The sequence below is a fragment of the Alosa alosa genome, chromosome 4, assembly GCF_017589495.1.
Source record: "Alosa alosa isolate M-15738 ecotype Scorff River chromosome 4, AALO_Geno_1.1, whole genome shotgun sequence".
Classification (NCBI taxonomy): domain Eukaryota; kingdom Metazoa; phylum Chordata; class Actinopteri; order Clupeiformes; family Clupeidae; genus Alosa; species Alosa alosa.
The window spans coordinates 30,515,196-30,536,964 of record NC_063192.1 but is presented as its reverse complement, the minus strand read 5'-3'; the positions used below and the strand labels follow the sequence as shown (position 1 = coordinate 30,536,964).

General features: G+C 42.0%; 3 protein-coding genes across 4 annotated transcripts; 1 reads left to right on the top strand and 2 right to left on the bottom strand.

Annotated features, from left to right (window-relative positions):
- Nucleotides 1-31: 31 nt before the first annotated feature.
- Nucleotides 32-6,302, bottom strand: copz1 (COPI coat complex subunit zeta 1). The gene is made up of 9 exons (XM_048240237.1): nt 6,193-6,302; nt 5,531-5,599; nt 4,744-4,825; nt 4,444-4,535; nt 4,289-4,344; nt 4,128-4,205; nt 2,806-2,857; nt 2,596-2,634; nt 32-572 (listed from the first exon to the last, which is right to left on the bottom strand). Exons 1-9 carry the CDS (start codon nt 6,253-6,255, stop codon nt 525-527), a joined length of 579 nt encoding a protein of 192 aa, XP_048096194.1. The 5' UTR covers nt 6,256-6,302; the 3' UTR covers nt 32-524.
- Nucleotides 6,303-12,418: 6,116 nt separating this feature from the next.
- nfe2 (nuclear factor, erythroid 2) lies at nt 12,419-17,426 on the top strand. 2 transcript variants are annotated; one of them, XM_048240229.1, is made up of 4 exons: nt 12,419-12,660; nt 14,636-14,714; nt 14,855-14,992; nt 15,688-17,426. In XM_048240229.1, exons 2-4 carry the CDS (start codon nt 14,667-14,669, stop codon nt 16,975-16,977), a joined length of 1,476 nt encoding a protein of 491 aa, XP_048096186.1. In that variant the 5' UTR covers nt 12,419-12,660; nt 14,636-14,666; the 3' UTR covers nt 16,978-17,426. The 2 variants fall into 2 exon arrangements, with proteins under 2 accessions (XP_048096186.1, XP_048096187.1); XM_048240230.1 differs by lacking the exon at nt 12,419-12,660 and adding an exon at nt 14,257-14,461.
- Nucleotides 17,351-21,684, bottom strand: hnrnpa1b (heterogeneous nuclear ribonucleoprotein A1b). Its single transcript, XM_048240232.1, is given in 13 exon segments — nt 17,351-17,606; nt 18,878-18,950; nt 18,952-18,964; nt 19,052-19,207; nt 19,315-19,328; nt 19,330-19,456; nt 19,751-19,819; nt 19,904-20,002; nt 20,098-20,175; nt 20,258-20,468; nt 20,558-20,704; nt 20,808-20,924; nt 21,588-21,684. Coding segments are annotated over 12 exon segments (1,104 nt in total). The 5' UTR covers nt 21,600-21,684; the 3' UTR covers nt 17,351-17,606; nt 18,878-18,889.
- Between the last annotated feature and the right edge of the window lie 85 nt (nt 21,685-21,769).

Below are 21,769 nucleotides of genomic sequence, written 5' to 3'. Positions count from 1 at the left end.
GCTGTTGCAAAAAATAGAGGAAACGGCAAACTGACAGAAACAATATTTAGTTTAATTTTTATCAAAATATAAAGGTCTTGAGAGAGGATAGTGTACAGTCACGGCCTGTGAAACCGACAGTATTGGACAGTAATAAACAGCCCAGGACATCTTTCCACAGCTTTCACCTGTGACTGGGTGATAAGTTGACAAACATTTACTCACAGTTATGTATGCATTAACATAATAGGCACACAGGCACATTATTACACATGTGCATGAGCACACACACACACACACACACACACACACACACACACACACACACACACACACACACACACACACACAAGGAATGATTGATTCAGGTCCAATAAATGACAATGCTGTGCTGCTGCTTTCATATAAACCGTTGTCAGAGGTGCTGCAAGCAGCCTCTGAACAGCACAGAGAGAACAGCATCCTGTCTGTAGGGAAGCATCTGGAGTGGAATGCTGAAGATACCCCGCACTCTCCTTTAGTCACCTGGCATCCACTTGTTCAGCCTATCGCAGCAGGGACCACTTGATCTGCTCTTTGGCTGACTGGAGAACCTGAACACCACAAACGACAAATACAGAAACCGCCATCACTTAAAAATGCATTCAACATATTCAGTTTATATGACATTTATATGCAGCTTTTTATACGAGACTGAGGCATCACCATTTTATCAACTAAAATATCATTACTCGGCAGATCTAGAGAGAATGGCATTTGCATGCAAAATATAAGCACGAAAAAGTTCATATGAAAGCATTTGAAGGAACTGAGTAAAAAGTCAGTATCAAGAGCAAAAACATTTCAGAGCTGTCCATCAAAGTGAGCTCTGCGCGAGCACTCGTCATGTGACCATCACCCAGCCGTGAGAAGTGAGGACATGTGAGGGGGGAATAATTAATCATCTTAATTCGCTGAAGCAAATGCAACCATAACCATAAAGCAGGAGAATGGGGGCAGGTGCGTGGGGTGGGGGAGCGGCGAGTGCAGCCATTAATCAGCCCACACGGGGAGGGAGGGAGGGAGGTGTCCAGCCACTCTGTCAGCGGCCTCTCTCAAACGAGCGCATTAATCAGCTGCCTGCACACTGGCCTCGTCAGCCACAGGGAAACACTGCTGCCAGACACCGGCGCATAATTAGCCAATCACGGTGGGGGCGCGCCAGCGGCTAAGCCCCCTGAGCCTGACTGCTAATGGCCACGCACACAGGTTGCATGCGTTAGGCAATCACACGCGCAACGCGTGGTGCAGGCAGCAACACGGTCACAGCAAACGCGTCAATTGTGTTCATTTGGCTACTCAGGGACCAAGCCTCCACCATGAAAATCACATCCTACTCCAACCCTTTAACTGAGAATTTCTCAGAAGTTGGATATAATTGGAGATTGACGAACATCCTTTTGGGAGTTGACACTGTAATTAGTTTCCATCCCTTGTAAACTGTCACCATGCAGCATTGTACATCAAGTATAGTATGGTGGAGATTGATGCCTGGAAGTGCCACCATCAGAGTGCATGAGGGTTAAATGGTCTTCTAAATGGAGATATACTGGATGTCACGAGACATGTTTACAATTCCTTAAACATTTTCTCATGCTCTGTTCTTTAACTGAATTTTCTTACAAACACATTCTAGAACTTTCTTAGGCATGCAATCTCTCTTCAGGTGATTTTGAAATGTTCAGCATCAACGATGAGCAACAAAGCCAATGCAGGAGATTTCATCCAAAAGTCTCAATTTTTTTTTGGATTAATTGGTCAAAAGACAATCAAAATATCTAACTGTTAGGACATATTACATACTAAGCACTGTTTATTATTTACACATGGGTAATTCCACCATGTCAACAATGTTTCTTCGAGATGATGATAATGATGATTAAATAAATTGGTGAAAGTCATGTCTAAAAATCAATTTGACATAGTTTGTAATTCAAGCTAACACAAAAGTAGTTTGTCTAAACAACTCTTTGTAGAGTACATACTGTATAATGAGAGGGTTAGAGGCAGACCTCAGCCATCACACATGACTGACACTGCCACTGCCACAACATAACACCAGCCTCAAATGTTCTTCTCATGAGACGCATTGCATTTCACACCCTGAATTTAAACTACTAATTTCTGGTGGACAGCTTGTTGTTGCTTGACAAAAAAGCCAACCACATGATTGCCAGGGCAGAGGGAGAAGAAGATATTCGGATGAAAATTTAGTGCAACAGGCAGCCATCCCTAAAGCCTGACCGAGGGTCACGACAATCTTCACCTTTCTTGGAAAATCGCGGCAGGACAACAAAGAGCAATTCTTACTATCCCCACCTACTTACGTAGCATAGTTAAGAAATTATGTTCCTGCTTGTGTACATTAAAAGTGAAAAGTGTGAGGCTAAACCATATGAGGATAATCCACATAGCAAGCAGAACATTGGGTCACAAAAGCCTATAGCTAATATAGTATAGTATATAGTGTAAAGATCAATAGAGCAAACATTTATTGCTGTGAGCAAAGAGTATATGTGTATGTAATAAGTTAATTATAACTGTTGGCAATAGTGATAAAAAGGCAGTATTTCTCACCTGAGTAACTGTCTGTTCAGTAAGAGGCACATCATCACCCTGAAATACAGAGGAAAATAGCAACATTGCAATTGCATGGCAGAAGAGGGACTAAATTGATACTGACTGGATGTGAACAACAGAACAAATGTACACAATGGGCAGCAGAGCCAGAGGTGAAGGAAAGGGATCTAAATCAGCGGGTCTACAGAGACAGGAGAAGGGAGTTACCCGCAGAGCCACGCGGTGCACCACTTGCTGAGGGTCACTCTCCAGGATCACCCTGTAAAGCAACAGGGAGAGAAGCATGAGGAGCAGGAGAAGGAGTTTAGATTCCAGTTTGTGGGCTTATCACATCGGATATCTTCAGACCTGATTGGCTATACTTTTCCACAAATCCGTCACTTGTGTGAAGCATCGGTGAATCAGGCAGTACATGGCAATTACAACAGGCCTTAGCAAAACCACCGCATGATCATCTGACCAGTCACTGGAAAAAAATCAAACCACATTTCTGAATGCTCTTTCTGTGTCAAGAAATATAAAGGCCCTGTGAACTGTCATAACTCTGTGGACCTAATGCTGTGATGGTGTGGGTGGTGGACCATTTGTTTAAAGCATGGCTGAACCACAGAGTTGGTGATGGGAAACCAGGAAGATGGCAATCTTCAATCTAGTTATCTTGTCCATTCAAATTCATGTACTGCAATAGTAAAGAAGCATTCTAAAAAAGTCACTGCTCAGAGGTGGAGAACTGAACAGTTTTAAACTAAATCCATTTAAAGGCATGCAAGTGCACCAACCTTATTAACTATGCACATGTTTCAGAGGAGAGAAATGGTGGACCACTGCCAAGTTACACCTAAAAGGTCTGCACTGATGCTCTTGCTCTTACTAGCCGTAATTGACAGGAAAACAAATGCTGATCTAAATACACTTTCATCCAAAGGGTCTTGCATGTGATGCAAAATGAAAAACCCTTTAAGAGAACATACTGAGTAAGCAGCTCCAGGAGCTAGGGCTGTGTACAAACACATTTTCTTTTTTTACAGCAAACTCACAGAATTACCATCGAAACTGACAAAGACAAAGGCCAGTATCGGGTTCAATTATAACTTCCATTCACAAAATTCTTACGTAGTACGTGGTAATGTAACATGGAGGGAGGTGGCGATCAGAGGGATGGTTTGCGTCACAGTTTGTATTTGAGTCACAGTCTGTCTTTGTTCAGATTAGCCCATTTTTAATGGTCATTTAGATGATAGATAGATAGATAGATAGATAGATAGATACTTTATTGATCCCCAGGGGAATTTCAAATTCAGAGAAGGAAGAAACCACCATATTTCCAGTTCACGGTAGTTTGGTGGCATGCACCAAACGAAGATGGTTTTCCTTCTACATCATCTTTAAAGTTGTTTGTAGTTTACCTTATGCAACTTTATCACTCCCAATCTCTTCATTACCTGCATGTGATACTTTATACAGTGTTTTATATAGCTACCTTTACAACAGTGTGACCTCTCTAGGCTAACAGTTCTAGTTCCACTCACCCGCCATCAACAATCTCATCCACAGCCAGAAACAGCCCCTCCATGTTCTCCAGCAGAGCTCTCTTCTCTACGTTTTTCCTGCATACGTGGAAAAGAGCTGTGCATCAGTGTACACACTTGGGAACATGGGCCATGCCATTTACCAAGGTAGTCTTACTTACCGCAACATTTGACTGAGTGAGTCGAACAGGCAATTCAGGACTGCCATTAGCATTAGCTGTGGATTGACCAACACTGGTTACAGAGAGACAACTGTGCTTACCAATCAAAAACAGAACACAAAGGAGAATTAAGTTTGTGTATTTGCTGTACTTACCTCATTTTCATGGGAGCTTCCAATCACATAGAAATATAAATCAATACTACTCTTGTATACCACAGTGAGACCTTCAAGAAGAGCTATCTCACCTGTTTAGCACAAAATAAATTAAAAAAAGACACAACAAAACAAGGCATAAACCATGTTCAGAAACACTGCGATTATTTTCAAGGCTCACAGTCTTTTCATGATTGTGCTTAACCAAAATACATTTATTTTTAAAAGCATTTTTCAGCAATGGGAATTCCACATGCAAGTATTTGTGATATTTAGTGTACCAAAAGAATAGGTTCTCACTGTCTGTTCGATGTGTTTTGTTGTAGATGTTCTTCTCAAAGGCTCTCTGTTCCTTTACACTGGGGTATGTCTCATCGTAATACTGAAACAGTTAAAGGTAAAAGTTACAGTTAATGTTAAATGCAAGATTTCCATGTGGCCAATAACTCTACAGTTGGTTAATAGGGGCTTTACACACTGAGCCTGTGTTTGTATCAGAGACCACACTGTGTTTTCTGATTTAAAATGCAAATCTGGAAGCACATTGCGGTGTCAAATGGAAAGGTGACAGCTGATTCACCTACATGCAAGCAACAGACAAAACATCCCCTATAGGCCTATAGAGGAGCACCTTTGAATTGATTCTTCTTACTTCATTGGTAACCGAAAACTGATTATTAGGCCTGTGGTTCTCAAACATGTTCTGTCATTCCCCACTTTGGAGGTGGGGAATTTTCAAGCTCCACCTGACCCCCATCAACCTGGCATAATGGTATCGTTAAAATATGTTTTTCACATTTTGGTTCCACGTTACATTTCCCGTCTCGATCTGCTGGATCAGATGGTATTCTAATTCATACGTCGGTCTGTTCATGACTATATTTGTGTGTGGCTATTTTATTTTTAATCTTTGAAGGCATTATTAAAGATAGGCACACAACATACGCGCCCCACCTGTCATGTCTCTATTCCCCACTAGTGGAGCTAGGCCAACACTTTAAGAACCACTTTATCAGGCCTACTGCTAAATCTAGAACAACTGTCAGAGAAGCATTCAGTAGTACACAAAAGGCACACTAGCTCTTACCTTGGCATATAGTCTTTCTCCATCATTGTCCATGATCAGGACTGCCTTAACTGTAAGCAAAGAGGGTTCCTGGTAACACAAATCAGAAATATTAACTTTTAAACTTTTTACAGTTAACATTACACATCTTCGACAAAACACAATGAAAGAGATATGGTTTTATGTCAGGCCACGTCACCTCAACATACTGAAGCCTCAGTTTTAGTCGTTATGGTTTCATTTGATTAACGTTGTTAGGCATATGTTTTTCCGTAAAGCATTCAGGAGGTAACATTGCGCTAACTTAGACAACTCTTTAATCTGCTGATCAGCATGGATTTTATACAAAGACCACCATATGTATTGGAAAAAAATGTATCGATAGCATTACAAAGATTACATTCGGTTCTTCAGATAACATTTAGTTAGAGATAGTCTTTAGAAAGGCATTTGCTACATATCATCTTACAATTTTGTCTAAGTAATACATTAAATACAGTAAATATTGATGAATAATATGGGCTCCTATCCTAGCCTAGCATTTTTACTGGGGTGACATTTCCGATTCTCAGAATTAGGTTTGCCAGCCAACCGAACAATTCCTAATGAGAAACATGGCCCATTTTCATAAGATAGTGATAAATGTGTCTAAAATGAGTCTAAAAATGTCCCAATGACTTTACCAAAATTGCGCTGTCCATTGTTGTCGGTAGCTCCTTCAGGTAACTTGGTAAACTAAATTTCATGAGTCCACCACAGTCCACTGACTTCCCTTCAAAACGGAAACGGAAACGAGAAGGCTACAATGACGCGAAATTAATTAAAAGCATAGAAAGCATAATATCCTAGATTACAAGATAGCGTAGAATACTATATAACATTTATTATGTTATTATATTTGTGTTTTACGCTATAAACATTTTGTGTGTGTTTTTTTGTTTTTGTTTTTGCATTTTGTTGCTTTATACGTTTAACCAAAGATCCTTAATAGCCTATACACATTTTATCAACCGTCTCTTGTTTAACTATCTAAATTGTTGGCTATCTCTGTCCATTGTCTTGCATAGGCCTAGGCCTACTGCTCTGTGGTAGACCTATTTGACCTATTGAAAAAAAGCTTACTCATGTAGGGTATGCTGTTTGCATATGGAAAATCTTAACACTTAAAGGCCTTTGGCAGGCCTGCTGTATTCACACCACCAGCATAGACCTAGCCTAGACTGTTAAAAATGGAACGAGTTGAGAATACATATGTTGATTAATGAAAGGAATTGGTGAGGAGATAGTGTAAGGAAGGTGATGATAGTATTTGGCAAGGCAAAAATAGGAACAATCTGTAAACAGCAGTTGCATTCACCATTTAACGTTTACTTATGACCATTGTCTGTCCATGACAGCAGTTTATTGTTTTTGAAACGTCTTTTTAGAATACAAGTTTGCAGGACATGCCTGGAACATGAGAGATTATCACTATATTTTGAGAGATTTATAGGCCTACACTGTGAAGTTCCCAAGATACCAATGATCAGGCCCGTCAGTGTATTTTAGGGCTTACAGTAAGATGCATCCTATATTGTGCTGATGTTGTGGTCACAGCGCTCATCTATTTCTGGGTCCCTGACTGAGGTTAGAGAAAGAGGGATGTTTCTGAGTGTAGTATAGTTCAAGGGCTTGGGCTAAACTCCTAGGCAATGACATAGTAGGTATGACAATAGTGGTAAGACCATCTCACCCTTATTACTCCCACACCACCACAGAAGGACACAGACTTGATGCTGTAAGAGGATATTCGCTTGGGGCCTAGTGGATCTATTAACATAATGTTATGTTCAATATCACTGACAGATGAGGCTATCTTGTAGCCAAGCACTACATTGAATGAAGTTGATCTTTTCCATTTATATTTACAAACTGACCACGGTGGTACTCTGACTTCCATTCACTTTGTGTATGATCCCATAAACAGATATTTTTTAACATCCTCCTACAGTCAACCAAGATAATTATTTTGGTCACCTCTTCTGGGAAGCACCACAGTGCAACCAATCCCATTGGGGTTTTCCCCTTACACTGCTGGTCTACGCTACCATCCCCAATTCAATGACATCAGAGAGGTCATAGCACCCTGTTCAGAGTCTTGTCGAAAACATGGATGTGAGGTTTCTGTCAGAGCTGTGGTGCTGAAATATAGGACAGAACTGGTCTTTACCATGCCATTATGTCATTTCCTCCAGTCGCTCCCTTCAGTTTATCATCCACAGGTTCTATACAGTCTATTGTTCACATTTTGAAAAACATAACATGACTTGTTCTACATGTCTTGTTGAATAAACATAATCTCAAATTCTTACTCTTTTTTTGTTAATATGCACCTTAAGTAGACAACACCTTATGTTAGAGTTATTTTGACATAGTTTCAAGTAAATAGCCATACGAATCCATAATTGTCTATTGATTTTTCCTTTTAAAATCATCCTTTTCATTCATTATGCACTGTAACGTATTGTAATAGTATTTATTGTGATTCATGAGAAAACCATTTTAATTTATCTTCTCTAAAATGCTTATAAAATCTAAAAATGAAAAACCCTTAATGTAATTCAATGGGACAATAGGTCTCCCTCAAAATAATTAAATTCAAAGTAAGACTGTGGCTTACCCACAGGTTTTGCAATGCAACAATAGGTTTTCACAATTTTACCGCAAAAACTATTTCGAAACGACCCTTGAAGCTGGAAATGATCCGATGCATGTACAGAGCAGAGAGAGAGAGTGAAAAAATTAGCAACGCATCACTCACCAAGGGTCAGCAAGTTACACTAGCATACTGGGTTTAAGTGTCTTTATAGTCGTAATTATAGCCAATATATTCAGTTTTGAAAATGTATATAAGATGGCAAAAAATGCATGCTGAGTGAGGGTCTAATAATATAATAATATAATAATAATTGAATTTCCCCTTGGGGATCAATAAAGTATCTATCTATCTATCTATCTATCTATCTTTCTATCTATGACCTTGATGAGGGATTGGAAATCGTCCCTTTTATCTTAAGAATGCCTGACAGTATGCACATAACACTAACCCGCCCCTCAGAGTAAGAGGCTAGATACATCCAGTATTGGGATTCTGTGCAATTCTGTTGGGAAATAATCAGTTTTCTCAAGATGTTCAGTGTTGCAGTTCAGTGTTTCTTTGTATTAAGGTTCAACAGTTGACTAAAATGTCTGTCATTTTCAAGACGTTGTACCTGGTATTCTGTAAAATGAGGAACCACCACAACCCACAACTGTATTGCATACATAGTGACCCAATCATATCCAAGATAAGATTCTTATTTGTGATCTTTTGCAATGCAACAAAAGGCTTCATGCAACACATTCCACCATTATATATGACTGCATGACTGGTAAGAAGATAAAGAGTTAATTCTCCACAAGTTTCTATTACTGCAGCATACATGTGTCCAGTATGCATGCATGTGTGTCCTGCAAAGGTGACACTGGAATGGTGTGGATGTGTATGGCAGTGAGAGAGAGTACATGCCGAGTGATGCACTGCAGCGGAGAAAGGGAAGACAGAGGCAAGGAGCAGGTTGCGTGAAGGAAGTTCTGCTCTGAGCTGATAAAGGCTGCATTAGGTGTTGGTGCAGGGAGCTTGTAACTGCTGTGGTTTTCGGCATGAGACAGGGAACGAGTAGCAGTCTGTGCTCTTGCGTTGACCTCAGTTTCTATCATTGCATAATACTACACTACACACACAATTCTAAAAACTTTCAATATCCAAGTAACTTTGACTTCCTAAAACATTTTCAAATATGACTGGTGGAATTAACCAGTTTAGGAAGATTAATGAATACATCTAATTGTAATATGTATTCTTACTGCAACATGACTGTGTCCATGCATGATGTCATCTTATGCAAATGTATTAATTTTGCCACAGCCTGTTGTCAGTCTCTAAATCAGATAAATAACTCTATGATAGAATCAGTGTATGCATTTGTAGCACACAATGGTCACAACATGAAGAGAATAATGAAGAGTGGCCCACTGGTTAGCACTCTGGAGTTGTAACCGGAGGGTTGCTGGTTCGAACCCCGACCAGTAGGCACGGCTGAAGTGCCCTTGAGCAAGGCACCTAACCCCTCACTGCTCCCCGAGCGCCGCTGTAGCAGGCAGCTCACTGCGCCGGGAGTAGTGTGTGTTCACTGTGTGCTGTTTGTGTTTCACTAATTCACCGATTGGGTTAAATGCAAAGACCAAATTTACCTCACGGGATCAAAAAAGTATATATACTTATACTTAAATTCCCCATCTCCTATATTCAGTTGTGGGTATTAGCTTCCAACTATTCTATTTTCATAATTTATTATCAGAGCACTGATTATAAGTATTGTAAGATGGTTTTACTAAATGTTTACATACACACACACACACACACACACACACACACACACACACACACACACACACACACGCGCGTACACACACAAACATAAGCACGCCTGCCACTTACTCACACACACACACACACACACCACACACACACACACTCTCACACACACACACACACACTCACTCTCACACACACACACAAACACACACACACACACACACACACACACACACACACACTCACTCTCTCTCTCACACACACACACACACACATAAATACACTTTCCATCATTGCCTAAAGCCATCTCCTCTGTTTTCCCATTTCCCATCAACTGGCTCCGACAATTTCCCCTACATGACCACAGAGGAAACAAATGCCCTCATTCTAATTAACAACAGGGTTCTTTCCATGTTTTTGCAAGTATCTATACTCCTCTGTGTCAACTGTTGGTTTAATGTAGCTTGTGCCTCATGACTACATCACTGCTGGGGTGGCAAAGCTAAGCCCGTTCGTTGCCTTTAAATGTCTCGAAGGAGCCGTTGATGAGTCAGCGCAACAGCAGGAGATATCCAACGCTCTCTTAGCAACAAAGAAGATGATATTATGGGATGGAGGTCTGTGGGTCAGGCAGCAGTGTGACTTCCTGAGGTCACCCTCGGGAGATGGAAGGCACCAGGCCAGAGGGACGAAGACAGAAAGAGAGAGAGAGAGAAAGAGAGAGAGAGAGAGAGTACAGAAGAGGTGATGGGGGTGAAAAAAGGCATAGACGGGCAGGATGAAAGAGTGGCTGAAGAAATGTATGCAGCGGTGTGAAAGAAAGAACAGATGAGACAAAAAACGAAAGATGCAAAAGAGCCATTGACCTAAACTATGCACAGGGAAAGCCAGAGAGAGTGGGCGTACAGCCTGGAATCTCAGCCAGATCCCTGACCACTGTGGTCTCAGTAATAGCAGGCTGTTTTCTTGGCGTGTTTGTAGGTGGGTAAGTTGGGTGGGTGGGGGCTAAGAACCAAAAACTTTGGGAAGTCCCTTCTGCTGATTCCGGGTAGACACCCACCTTTCTGAACTCTTGTCAGCCACCTACGTCCTCCGTAATGGGACGTGAACACAAACACATATTAGAGTGTGGCTTGCGAGCATCGATTTTTTTTTTCTTTCTCGAGATGCGGTTATTGAGTTCTCAGACATTTATAAAGTTAGTAGTGCAAGATGATTCCACTCCTCATTCTACAACGCATTCTATTAAACCCAGTGAGTCCGTTTTTTGACCTTACTGTAAAAGTTCCTGGGTAACAAGAAATGTATTTTACTATTGTGGTTTGTCATTCATTACAATGTAGCTTTGGTGTTCTGATGTGCAGGGACTCTTCTTTCACTGTGGCTTGCATGTAATTACACCGGCTATCTGCGCACCTCAAATGGTCTCTCACCTGTGCTGCCTTTTAAACGAGTGTAAATCAGCTATCCCTGAGCAGTGCCGTACTCGAGAGGGCTGTAATCTGATAAGGTGCAACCCCTTCATTGACATCGCTCAATTGAATTAAAAGCACTTCAGATGACAACATAGTGATCTTTGTGAACCATCGGGTTGTGCAGCCAGTGTGCAAAGGGTCCTAGCAATTGTTCAGAAACAATCCAATTGATTGCCTTCATAAAGCCCTCGTAAGGATTCCAAAACAGGGGGTAAAGACGTAGATGGTCAGTTGCTATGTGAGATGTAAGACACATTCCCGGCCTCTCTTCTCTCCTGCTCCCCACTCCCTCTGCCAGTGGTGTCCCTGCCAGATATAGGAACAATGTGGCCTTTCTTACCTGTTGGAGGTGTACATTCCATCCCTACTAAACTAAGTCACAAACCAGCCCCCCCCCTGCTCCCACACTCCCACTCTCTCCCTTACCTGGGCTCCCTCACCCCTGGCTGCTCCAGCTCAAGGTGCTTTGGAGCGCACTCCACAGTAGTGCCTCAACAACAAAGTATTCAGTGTGGGTGTCCTCTGCAGTAATAAGGCAAAACTGATCTGATGAAATGCAAGGCTTACCATGTTTCAATCTAAATTTGGGGTTTCCCTACAGAAAGAAAAAAAACAGTTGTATCACAGTATCTGAAAGTCAGAAGTATTGAATGCAATATTTTGTCCACACCTATTGCAAGTATTAAAATGTAAGATGTGCATTTTTTAGCATTTGCAATTAATTAGCCATATATCACAATGTATTTTGAACCAAATATTTGGATCACAACCCACTTTATGAATTCACAGATTTTTTGTGGGTGTTTTATGTTTTTTATGTTTTGTGTGTGTGTGTGTTTGAACACTGTCCCTGTGTTATGAGAATGAAAAGATGTGTAGTGGAGGTTTAGAGGGTGGCTGGTGTTGTAGAATGGACAAAAAAAGTGTGGTGTGGGTGCTTTACAGGAAAGCTGCTTACATCGCCCACAGACACATCCCATTTATGCGAGTGACAGCCAGTGCAGAGCAGCAGAGACAGAGAGTGTGAGAGAGAACGAGAGTGAGTGAGTGAGAGAGAGAGAAAGAAAGAGGGAGGGAGGGAGAGAAAGAGAGAGAGCACATGCACAGTTTGGAGTTCAGAACTATCGGTCAAAGGCAGCCACTCATTCAAATGTGCCGTTCATTCCGAGTTTGAAAAAATTGTGTTCTATCACCTTTGCTATTCCTACCAGGATTATGTGACTTTCAGAGACTTTCATTTCAAGTCACCTGCTCAAGACAATCAAGACAATGATATTCGGGTATGTTTTTCTTCTCACTTTCTTAACTCCAAACATCAGTTTCTCTAGACTGTCTTTGAGAACATGTCACTATGTCTTTTGGTCTGTTTTTGTTCATTTAAACAGTTCATTCTCATGTGAATCTTTGAGACTATAAGATCCACTAAAACTTTTTCATGAACAAAGTTGACTTAATACTCTGCCTGACATATGCAAGCCCATACACTAATATTATACGTGTTTTTTTTTTTTTTTTTTTTTTTAAGTAACAGGTTTCTATAAAATAATTTCAGTTATTGTCCATGGCTTGAGTTTATGCAGCTGAAAAAATATTTTAGGAAACAAAACAAAAGTGTCATGTCATTTTGTTTCCTACATACAACCAGAACGTTTTAAATGCATATGACATGTATTTTAACATCCGAGGTACATTTAATTTAGTCTCACTATTTTGTTTCTCTTTCACTTTGTGGATGCCATAAATATTTATAGACCAAAACCTTAGAAGAAGGAAATGCTGTGAGGCAAATAAACCATAACACTGCAATGAAGCTGCACTTGGATATGAATATGGCTAGGACACAGAACAAAAACAGGCCAGATAGTGAGCGCTGTCATGAGACAAGGTGCTTGAATATAACTTGAATACAGCTTTTCAAACAGCTCATTCACGACAGCCCATTCCAAATGGATCATTTGTAGAGTACAAAGCCATGGGCCGGGCAGCACCAGTCCTTATGTTGAAACCAAGGTGGTTAGCCAGCGCTGTGTCGCTTGTAAAGAAGGGGAAACAGAGAAAGGAAATCTTCCCCAGTAAATGGTGAGGGCAGGATATGAGAATTATGTCTCACTATTCTGCTATAGTGCAACAGGTATGATAAATTAAAAACATAATTATCAAATAATGGCCACACTGCCATGATATGCCATACTGCAACAACGACACATCAAAGAACTATGAAACGCTATCCATATGGTTTGACATTCTGATATAAGTTAAGGTTACGCTTATGATAAGTTTTTGGCTTGCATATGTCATAGTGCTAAAACATTGAGGATAATGGCGCTTTTATTTCTCCTTGGAACAAGAACATATTCATATAATGTACAGGACAAAGAGCTGAATTCTGCCTGAAAACCCAAATAAATTCCATTTGACCGATCAAAATGTTTATTTGTATTTCCAAAACACAAAGGCAGAAAAACTGCTTCTGTAAACAAATAAACGGTCACTGTGGCATAATCATAATTGTGATGTTTTGGAAGATGTCTCTACTGAGAATAAACAGGTTTTTTGGATTGAAGGCAGGAAAAAGAAACAGTTACAACCAACATCCAGACAAACTCAAACATCATGTTCAGAAGCAATGCATATTACTGGCCTCCACTATTGCCTCAAACAGAGCAAAACATATTTCCATTATAGAATGGCCTTGCATGGTACAACAACAGTGTTTAGTAATTCATTTAAAAGTTTGTATTATTTTCATGCTCATTATAGAGTAATATAGCTTCATGAGGGAAAATATTTCACATCCCTGTGCTTCATGGCATATAGCCCTCAGCCATCACTGACACATGTGTTGCTGGCTGTGGCTCTGCTGTCAGTCCCCATCCTCTGGTCATCAGAGAAGGCACACGCTGGTGTGTTGTAGATTGTCTTATCAGGGAAGGGCATGGCTGCCCAGTGGCCCAGCTGATATGAGAAATCCAACCCAATGAAACGCAGTACGGCTCAAAACTGTGACATGACCAACAGGCGGGAAGATAAAAATTGAGTGGAACAACAGCAGAAAAGACGTGTGTTTGCTTTTTCTGTTAGGTGTGTTTGTGGTTTGAGACGAATTAACTAAACCAAGGAGTTATTTTATGTTATTTTCATGTTGTGTGAACTGTAGGCGCTAAGCTTATTAGTGCACTTGTGGCTTCCCTAGGCTGCTGAGGGAGACTAAGGGCTCCGAGTGGGCTTATTACATATACTTTTTGCGTTTCACAGGAGTGCTGGCTGCAACAGGAGTCTTGTCTGAATGTGTTCAGCAGCCAACTGCATGCTCCCCCTGAGAAAGAACTGCGAAGTAAGTTTTAAGAGTTAGAAGGTTACTTGGTCCATCTGTAAATTTGCCTTAGACAGGCTGCATTTTGTCACCATTTTAAAGAGAGAAACAATTAGATTCAAATGGATTTTCTAACAATTTGTCACACTTCCTTGCCCAAGGGACTGGCAAACCTCGGACGGCTTAATGGGGGAGCATCAATGCCCATCAGTGCCACTGGGTTCAGGATGCACCGACTCCCTCAGGATTCAGACATGGACTTCACTTGGCAGGAGCTGATGGCCATTACAGAATTACAGGTACAATGTCTCAATGTGCAAGCAGAAATGCCAAGCTTATTACAATATGGTGATAGTGGAAGACATTATTTAAAAATTAGCATAATGGCATATATTATTTATAGAGCGTTATTAGAAATAATATAAAATTACACATTTGAAATGGGGAAAGTGAGCCCATTTCTGAGACAGAGAATATCATAATCCTCTCCAGAAGAGTTCAGTGACTTTTAATGAAATAAATCCTTACATTTAAACTGTTGGGAACGCACCCCAAAACACACACACACATTCTGGTAAAATCTTCAACAATGGGCCAATTGAGTGATGGGGGCATAAAGACGGAGGAGAAGAAGGGGCCAAGTGCTGTATGTTGCAAGCAGCCCCCTGCACTGCACAATGACCATCTGTTTCTACATGTAACCTGAGCAGAGCTAAGTGAGCTGTGCATAAGCTACGGATGGCACACACACACACACACACACACACACACACACAGGTGGGCAGGGCTCGTGGTTTCAATCCAGTTGATGATGTAGGGGAAAAAAGGACCGTCACTTTTTTACAATCCCTCCAGTATATGTTCATAAAAATATTTGTTTGTTTGTTTCTAAGCCTATATTGAATGAGTTTCCTTAGAAGCGACTTAGGTAAAAATTAGAGATGTCATGGTTGTTTGGGGTCAATGCTTTAAATCGCATGTTATTTCATTGCAGGATCTTGAGGTCCCGAGTGAGAGCCAGTATGAGAACGGACCGTATCCTCCTATGGAGACACCAGTGTCTGTTGGGGGTTTTGGAATAAATCAGAGCCACTCTGGGACTCTACCTGGGGGGTGCGATGTGACCTCTGTGGGCTATGAGGGATCCTACCACGAGGTGATGCCACCATGTCAGCGGCTGGGCCCGGAGATGGACTCTCACTACGCACACTGCAGCAGTCAGCTGGCCTCCAGGCTGCTTCCCGGTACCCAGTCTCTGCAACCGCCACTCATGAGCCTGCTTGAGCATATGAACTTGGTGGGCACGAGCCACGGTCTTGAAAAACACGGTCTCGGGCACTCCCACAGCACAGGCCCTGGTCTTGGCCACAGCAAACAGCAGCATGCAGCCATCGATGACATGGAGTCTGACTCTGGTCTGTCACTGGGTTCAAGCCCCCCACTGGCCTCTCCAGAGAACGGTGTAACCAGTATAATGACCTATGCTTGCACAGAGCCAGGGGTGGCTTATGCGGAGGGTGAAATGGAGGTGGGTATGGGGGAACACGGCAGGATGAGAGACAGCCTTGTTTACCCTATGGAATACCACCATCACCACCACCACCCTATGAACCACTTCCCCAGCCCCCCCTCCACCTCTTACTTCCCCATGGCCCCCAGCTTGCCTCCCCTCCACCACCAGCAATCTCACTCGGCGTATCCACTCAAGCAGCAACAGATCTTACCCACCACTGCCCTGCACCTCAACAGTCCCTGTGTGTCCAGCAGCCGTGCAGGCTCCTCCTGGACAAGCTCATACACCAAGCCAAAGGGGCCTGGTGCCCCCATACCCCTGAGCAGAGACGAGCGACGAGCCATGGCTCTGAAGATCCCTTTCCCTTTGGAGAAGATAATCAACCTGCCTGTCGACGACTTCAACGAGCTGTTGACCCAGTACACTCTCAACGATTCCCAGCTTGCCCTGGTGCGCGACATCCGTCGGCGGGGGAAGAACAAAGTGGCAGCGCAGAACTGCAGGAAGCGCAAGCTGGAGAACATCGTGCACCTGGAGGGGGAGCTGGGGCAGCTCCGCGCTCAGCGAGAGCACTTGGCCAGAGAGCGCGTGGACTACCAGCGAAGCCTGGCAGTCATCAAATGCCGTCTTTCTGAGCTTTATACCAAAGTCTTCTCTCAACTCCGCGATGAAGAGGGCCACCCCTACTCTCTAGATGATTATTCTCTCCAACAGACCAATGATGGCAATGTGTACTTAGTGCCTCGTAATGCAGCACTAGAGGTGGAATAATACCAATGAATCAGAATTGAGCTTTACCTTGCATTAGACAAATTTCTACCTGATATTCCCACATGCTGCAATACTATCCTACATATCTTAGCATCTATTGCACAACGTGTTTGTGATGAAAGAACTTTTGAGTTACACAACTGAGCAGGTCTTCCATAAATAAGCAGAGCAATTACTTAAACTGCCAGGGTGTTTGATACATTTTGGCAGTACAAACACGATTACTGAAGTTTTTAAATATATAAACATGTTGGCAAGAAACTGTGCTAGCCGTTATCTTCAGGAGCATTACAACCCAAGATGGTTAAAATGTATTTTTTGTATGCATTTGCCCATTTCTTGCTCACTAGACAAAAGAGTTCCAAACACATTGTGTAAAAAAATTAATATTTTATTAAAAATAAACATTGTAAAAAAGTTAAAATATTTTAAAAAGCTTCACCACTATAGGCCTTCCTGTGGGAAAAAAAGGGACAAAATGAGCAGCACACTCCACTGTAAGTATAGATAGATAAATAAAAAAACAAAAAAGAAAACACACGTACATACATCATACAGTTTCCTTTTATCGTCAGGCCTCTCAGCAGGTATCTGTCCAGCACCTGGGACAACTGGTCACAAATGATCACCTAAGAAAAGGAGACTGCACTTAGAACAAGACAAGTGAATTCATCTAGACATTTGTCGTACTACCTACAAATGCATGCATTACATAAGTGTAGGAGACTACTGTTACATTCTGAAGATTAACCTAGATACCTCTGGTAATCTACAGTAATTCAAACTTCACAAGCATAATATGGTCCAATACAGAGTTCTCATGTAGAGTACAGTTGAAAAGGCTGTTCTTACCTATGGGAGCTTTATAAAGCCTTTGGTAGTTGTGGCCTGCTAGTCTCAGTGGCGACCTGTACTCACTTTCCCCTGCTTCTCTGGCTCCTGGCGTTGATCTACTCCTCTCCCTCAGCTTGCTTCCATGGTTAGTTTTATGCACATGTAAGCTAGCCTCTTGTAGCTCACATCTTTCCAAGCACTTCATTTGGCCTCAGACTGCCAACTGCTTACACTTTAGTCATTAAGACTGAGGTTTCATTGATTTAGCAGTTGGCCATGTCGTTGTTGGCATTTGGATATTCAAGATTTCTTCAGAGTACTATTTAAATGTGACCAATATGGTGGTCAAGACTAAACTCCACATACACCACCATCCTCCAACAATTGCCCATCCATTATAGTTCCTTCTGACAAGTGTGCAAATCAACTGAAGAATCCCAAAGACCACACCCCTCCCTTTACCCCAAAAGAGACTAACAACTGGATCTCGGTTTAAAAAAAAGAAACACGTTTATTTCAACTTGATTGGTTTCATTTACATAAAAATAAAGATGGGACTGACTTAAAAAGTAATCTACATGTAAAAACCTCATTGGAATGCTTATCCAGAAATGACATATAAAATAATCCTGTTTGACAAACACAAAATTCATGAAACCTCACACATGATTTTTGCACTATTGTACACATCTCTTCTTTGTGGCAGTGGTAACCTGCCACAACTGTTTGGCTGAGCAGATCTAGCGGGAGTAAACCTGCAGCTGCCCTGTCACCTCTCCTGTTCTCCTCTCGCCTGTTCTCCACTCTCCTAAGTACTGAGTCCTGTTGAACAATATGGAACAACATTGTTAAACCTGCAGACTGACTTGGTCATCTACAGATCCATACCAGGCACTTAAGATTGAAAGCTTATGCACAGGAGTGCATTTCAGTAAGATTCAAAGATGAGTCAGCACTGCTTCTCAGTTTACACTACATGTGCGCAGCAATACAAGCCTAACATTCCACTTAATGACAGTTTAGCTGCAACACTGGAATTGTGTGGCGCACTGACTGAAGCACCAACCTGTCAAAACGTCTAGTAGCGCCGTCCTCCCGAGCCACCTCCATAGCCACCACCGCCTCCCCCACTAGAGCCAGCCTCCATAACCACCTGAGGGACAAGGACATCAAGTCGTTAAGTTGAGGCCACAGTTCAATGCTCAAGGAATAACCCCACTCGTGCGTGCATGATGCTCACCACCATAGGGGCCACCACTCCTGCCACCACCGCCGCCTCCACCTCCAAAGTTACCACCCTTCATGGGACCGTAGTTTGATGCCTGGTTGTTGTAGTTGCCAAAGTCATTGTAGTTGCCGCCACCACCACCACCGCCGCCACCACCTCCAAAGTTGCCTAGAAAATCCAACACATACAGATAATGACCTACACGTATGAAACGGTCTGGAAAAACTACAGTTGCTAGGAGTGCTTCTCTTAATTTCACCACATCCAAGTCTTACCGCCATAGTTGCCAGCCGTTGCCATTGTAGTTGTCATAGCCATTGCCTCCATAGCCACCACCCTGGTTGCCATAGCCTCCACCACCTCCACCTCCATATCCACGGTTACCACCACCATACCCAGGCCCACCGCCGTAGCCACCTAAAGACAGAGAGTCTTCAGTTGGGACTACTCTTGAATCCTTTTCTTGAAATCCACCTAATTTGGCAGATTAGATTAATTTGGCAGATTAATAGTGCTCCACGATTTGGGGGAAAATCACCAAATCAGATTTCTGACAAATATTACAATTTGATTTACAATACAACTTTTCACTTTAAGTTTGGCCATTCTTGAATGAGAAGTAAGCCTAGTACACGAGAAGCACAACACTTATGTAAGCCTCCCTGCCCTTCACACAAGGATGTCAATTGTGCAGCCATAGAGTATACACACCATCGCCTCCATAACCATTGTTGTAGCCATCTCCACCATATCCTCCTCCACCACCACCTCCTCTTCCTCCTGAAAAAATAAAATCTCAGGTCAATTCCACAATGTACTACCAAGACTCATTTAGTCCAGTTATTTGAACAGCTGAATACTTACCACGACCTCCAAAGTAGCCTTCCCGTCCACCACCAAAGTCATTGCCATATCCACCACCTCTGCCAAAGTTGCCACCACCACCACCTCCTCCTCCCCTTCCTGTAAATCAGAAGGAAATTAGATTCTCATGTTTAACAGTGACACAATCGATGGATCATTTGAATTGCTGCCAAACAAATCACTCATGCCCATACCAGTGTTCTGCATCTCTTGCTTGGAGAGGGCCTTCCTCACTTCACAGTTGTGACTGTTCACTGTGTGGTACTTCTGAACTAAAAAAATAAATATATAATTATATACTGGGACAAGCATTCTTAGCAACTTTAAACATAACCAATCATTAATTATACTTACTGACAATACGGTCAACTGCATCATGGTCATCAAATGTGACAAATGCAAAGCCTCTTTTGTTGCCAGTTTTGTGATCAACCATAATGTCAATGGCATCAATTTTTCCAAATTGTTCAAAATAGTCACGCAGGTGGCCTTCATCTGTATCCTCTTTAATACCACCCACAAAAATCTTTTTGACTGTGATGTGTGCCCCAGGTCTGTTGGAATCCTGAGGGTGAGAACAAAGAACCAAGTCAGTTTCTGTATCAGGATCAAAATCACACTGCCTAAAATAGTGATTTTAATCTACTCAGTTACCTCTCTGGACACTGCACGCTTAGGCTCGACAAGCCTTCCATCTACTTTGTGAGGCCTAGCCGACATGGCCTCATCAACTTCTTTCACAGAAGAATATGTAACAAATCCAAATCCTCGTGACCGCTTGGTCTGAGAATCCCGCATGACCTAAAAAAAAAAAAATAAGTGAGCACCTCAGTCCTGTTAAAACAGTTAAATTCAGTTATGTGTTCGGCTTGATATGGAATCACGATAGACTACCGCTACTTACCACACAGTCTGTTAGTGTTCCCCATTGTTCAAAGTGAGCACGTAAACTCTCATCTGTTGTCTCGAAGCTCAAACCTCCAATGAAGAGCTTCCGAAGCTGCTCCGGCTCACGTGGGACCTGTGAAGACAGAAAGGGCATGCGTATTAGAAAGTGTTGTTAGTGCATCATGTCGGCTAATGCTATCACAATAGGATATGTCGCAACAGGAGGCGTTAGCATGCACAAGACTAACAGTTACGGGGTAATCAAAATGGACCATCCCAATCTCTAAAACGTCCCATATGAAAACGTAATAAATATGACTGCACAGCACAGCAACATAAAAGGGCTACTACAGTGGGATTATTCTTGCACACAGGTTAGCTAACACTAGCTAGCTACAGAATGGCTAACGTTACTTAGTCAAAGGTTGCCGCGGCGCCGCCGCCATGTTGACATGTGGTTAACAGATGAAGAACAAAGCGATGAGCACTTTTATCCAAATACGACGCTATGAAATTGCATTTTAAACGCATCCCATTCGTTAAAACATTAACGTCAACTAAAAAAAAATACTCATCACCTGAGAGATACACATGCTCTTGTTTTCGCACATCACAACCATGAGGCCTACAGGGCCGGTTGACAAAATGGCGGTGCAATCTTACTGGATTCGTTCACAATGACTATGGTAAACTGCATATTGTTAAATGCATCGATGTGAAAACTACCTTAAGCCACTTACATCATATATTCAGCGGTACATCGAAACAATATATTCTACAATAAACGCATTCTTACCTCCTTAGACATTTTGCGCTCTGACAATTTCTCCCGACCGACAGTATGCTGTGAGGAGAATCTAGGACAGACTCTGAAAATGGATATGGGAGTTGGATTAAATAATTGATGATAGACCCACCCAATAAGCTGTCTAATTGGTCAGAATTTCCCGCTGCCGTCACATTGTAACTTCCTCTGAT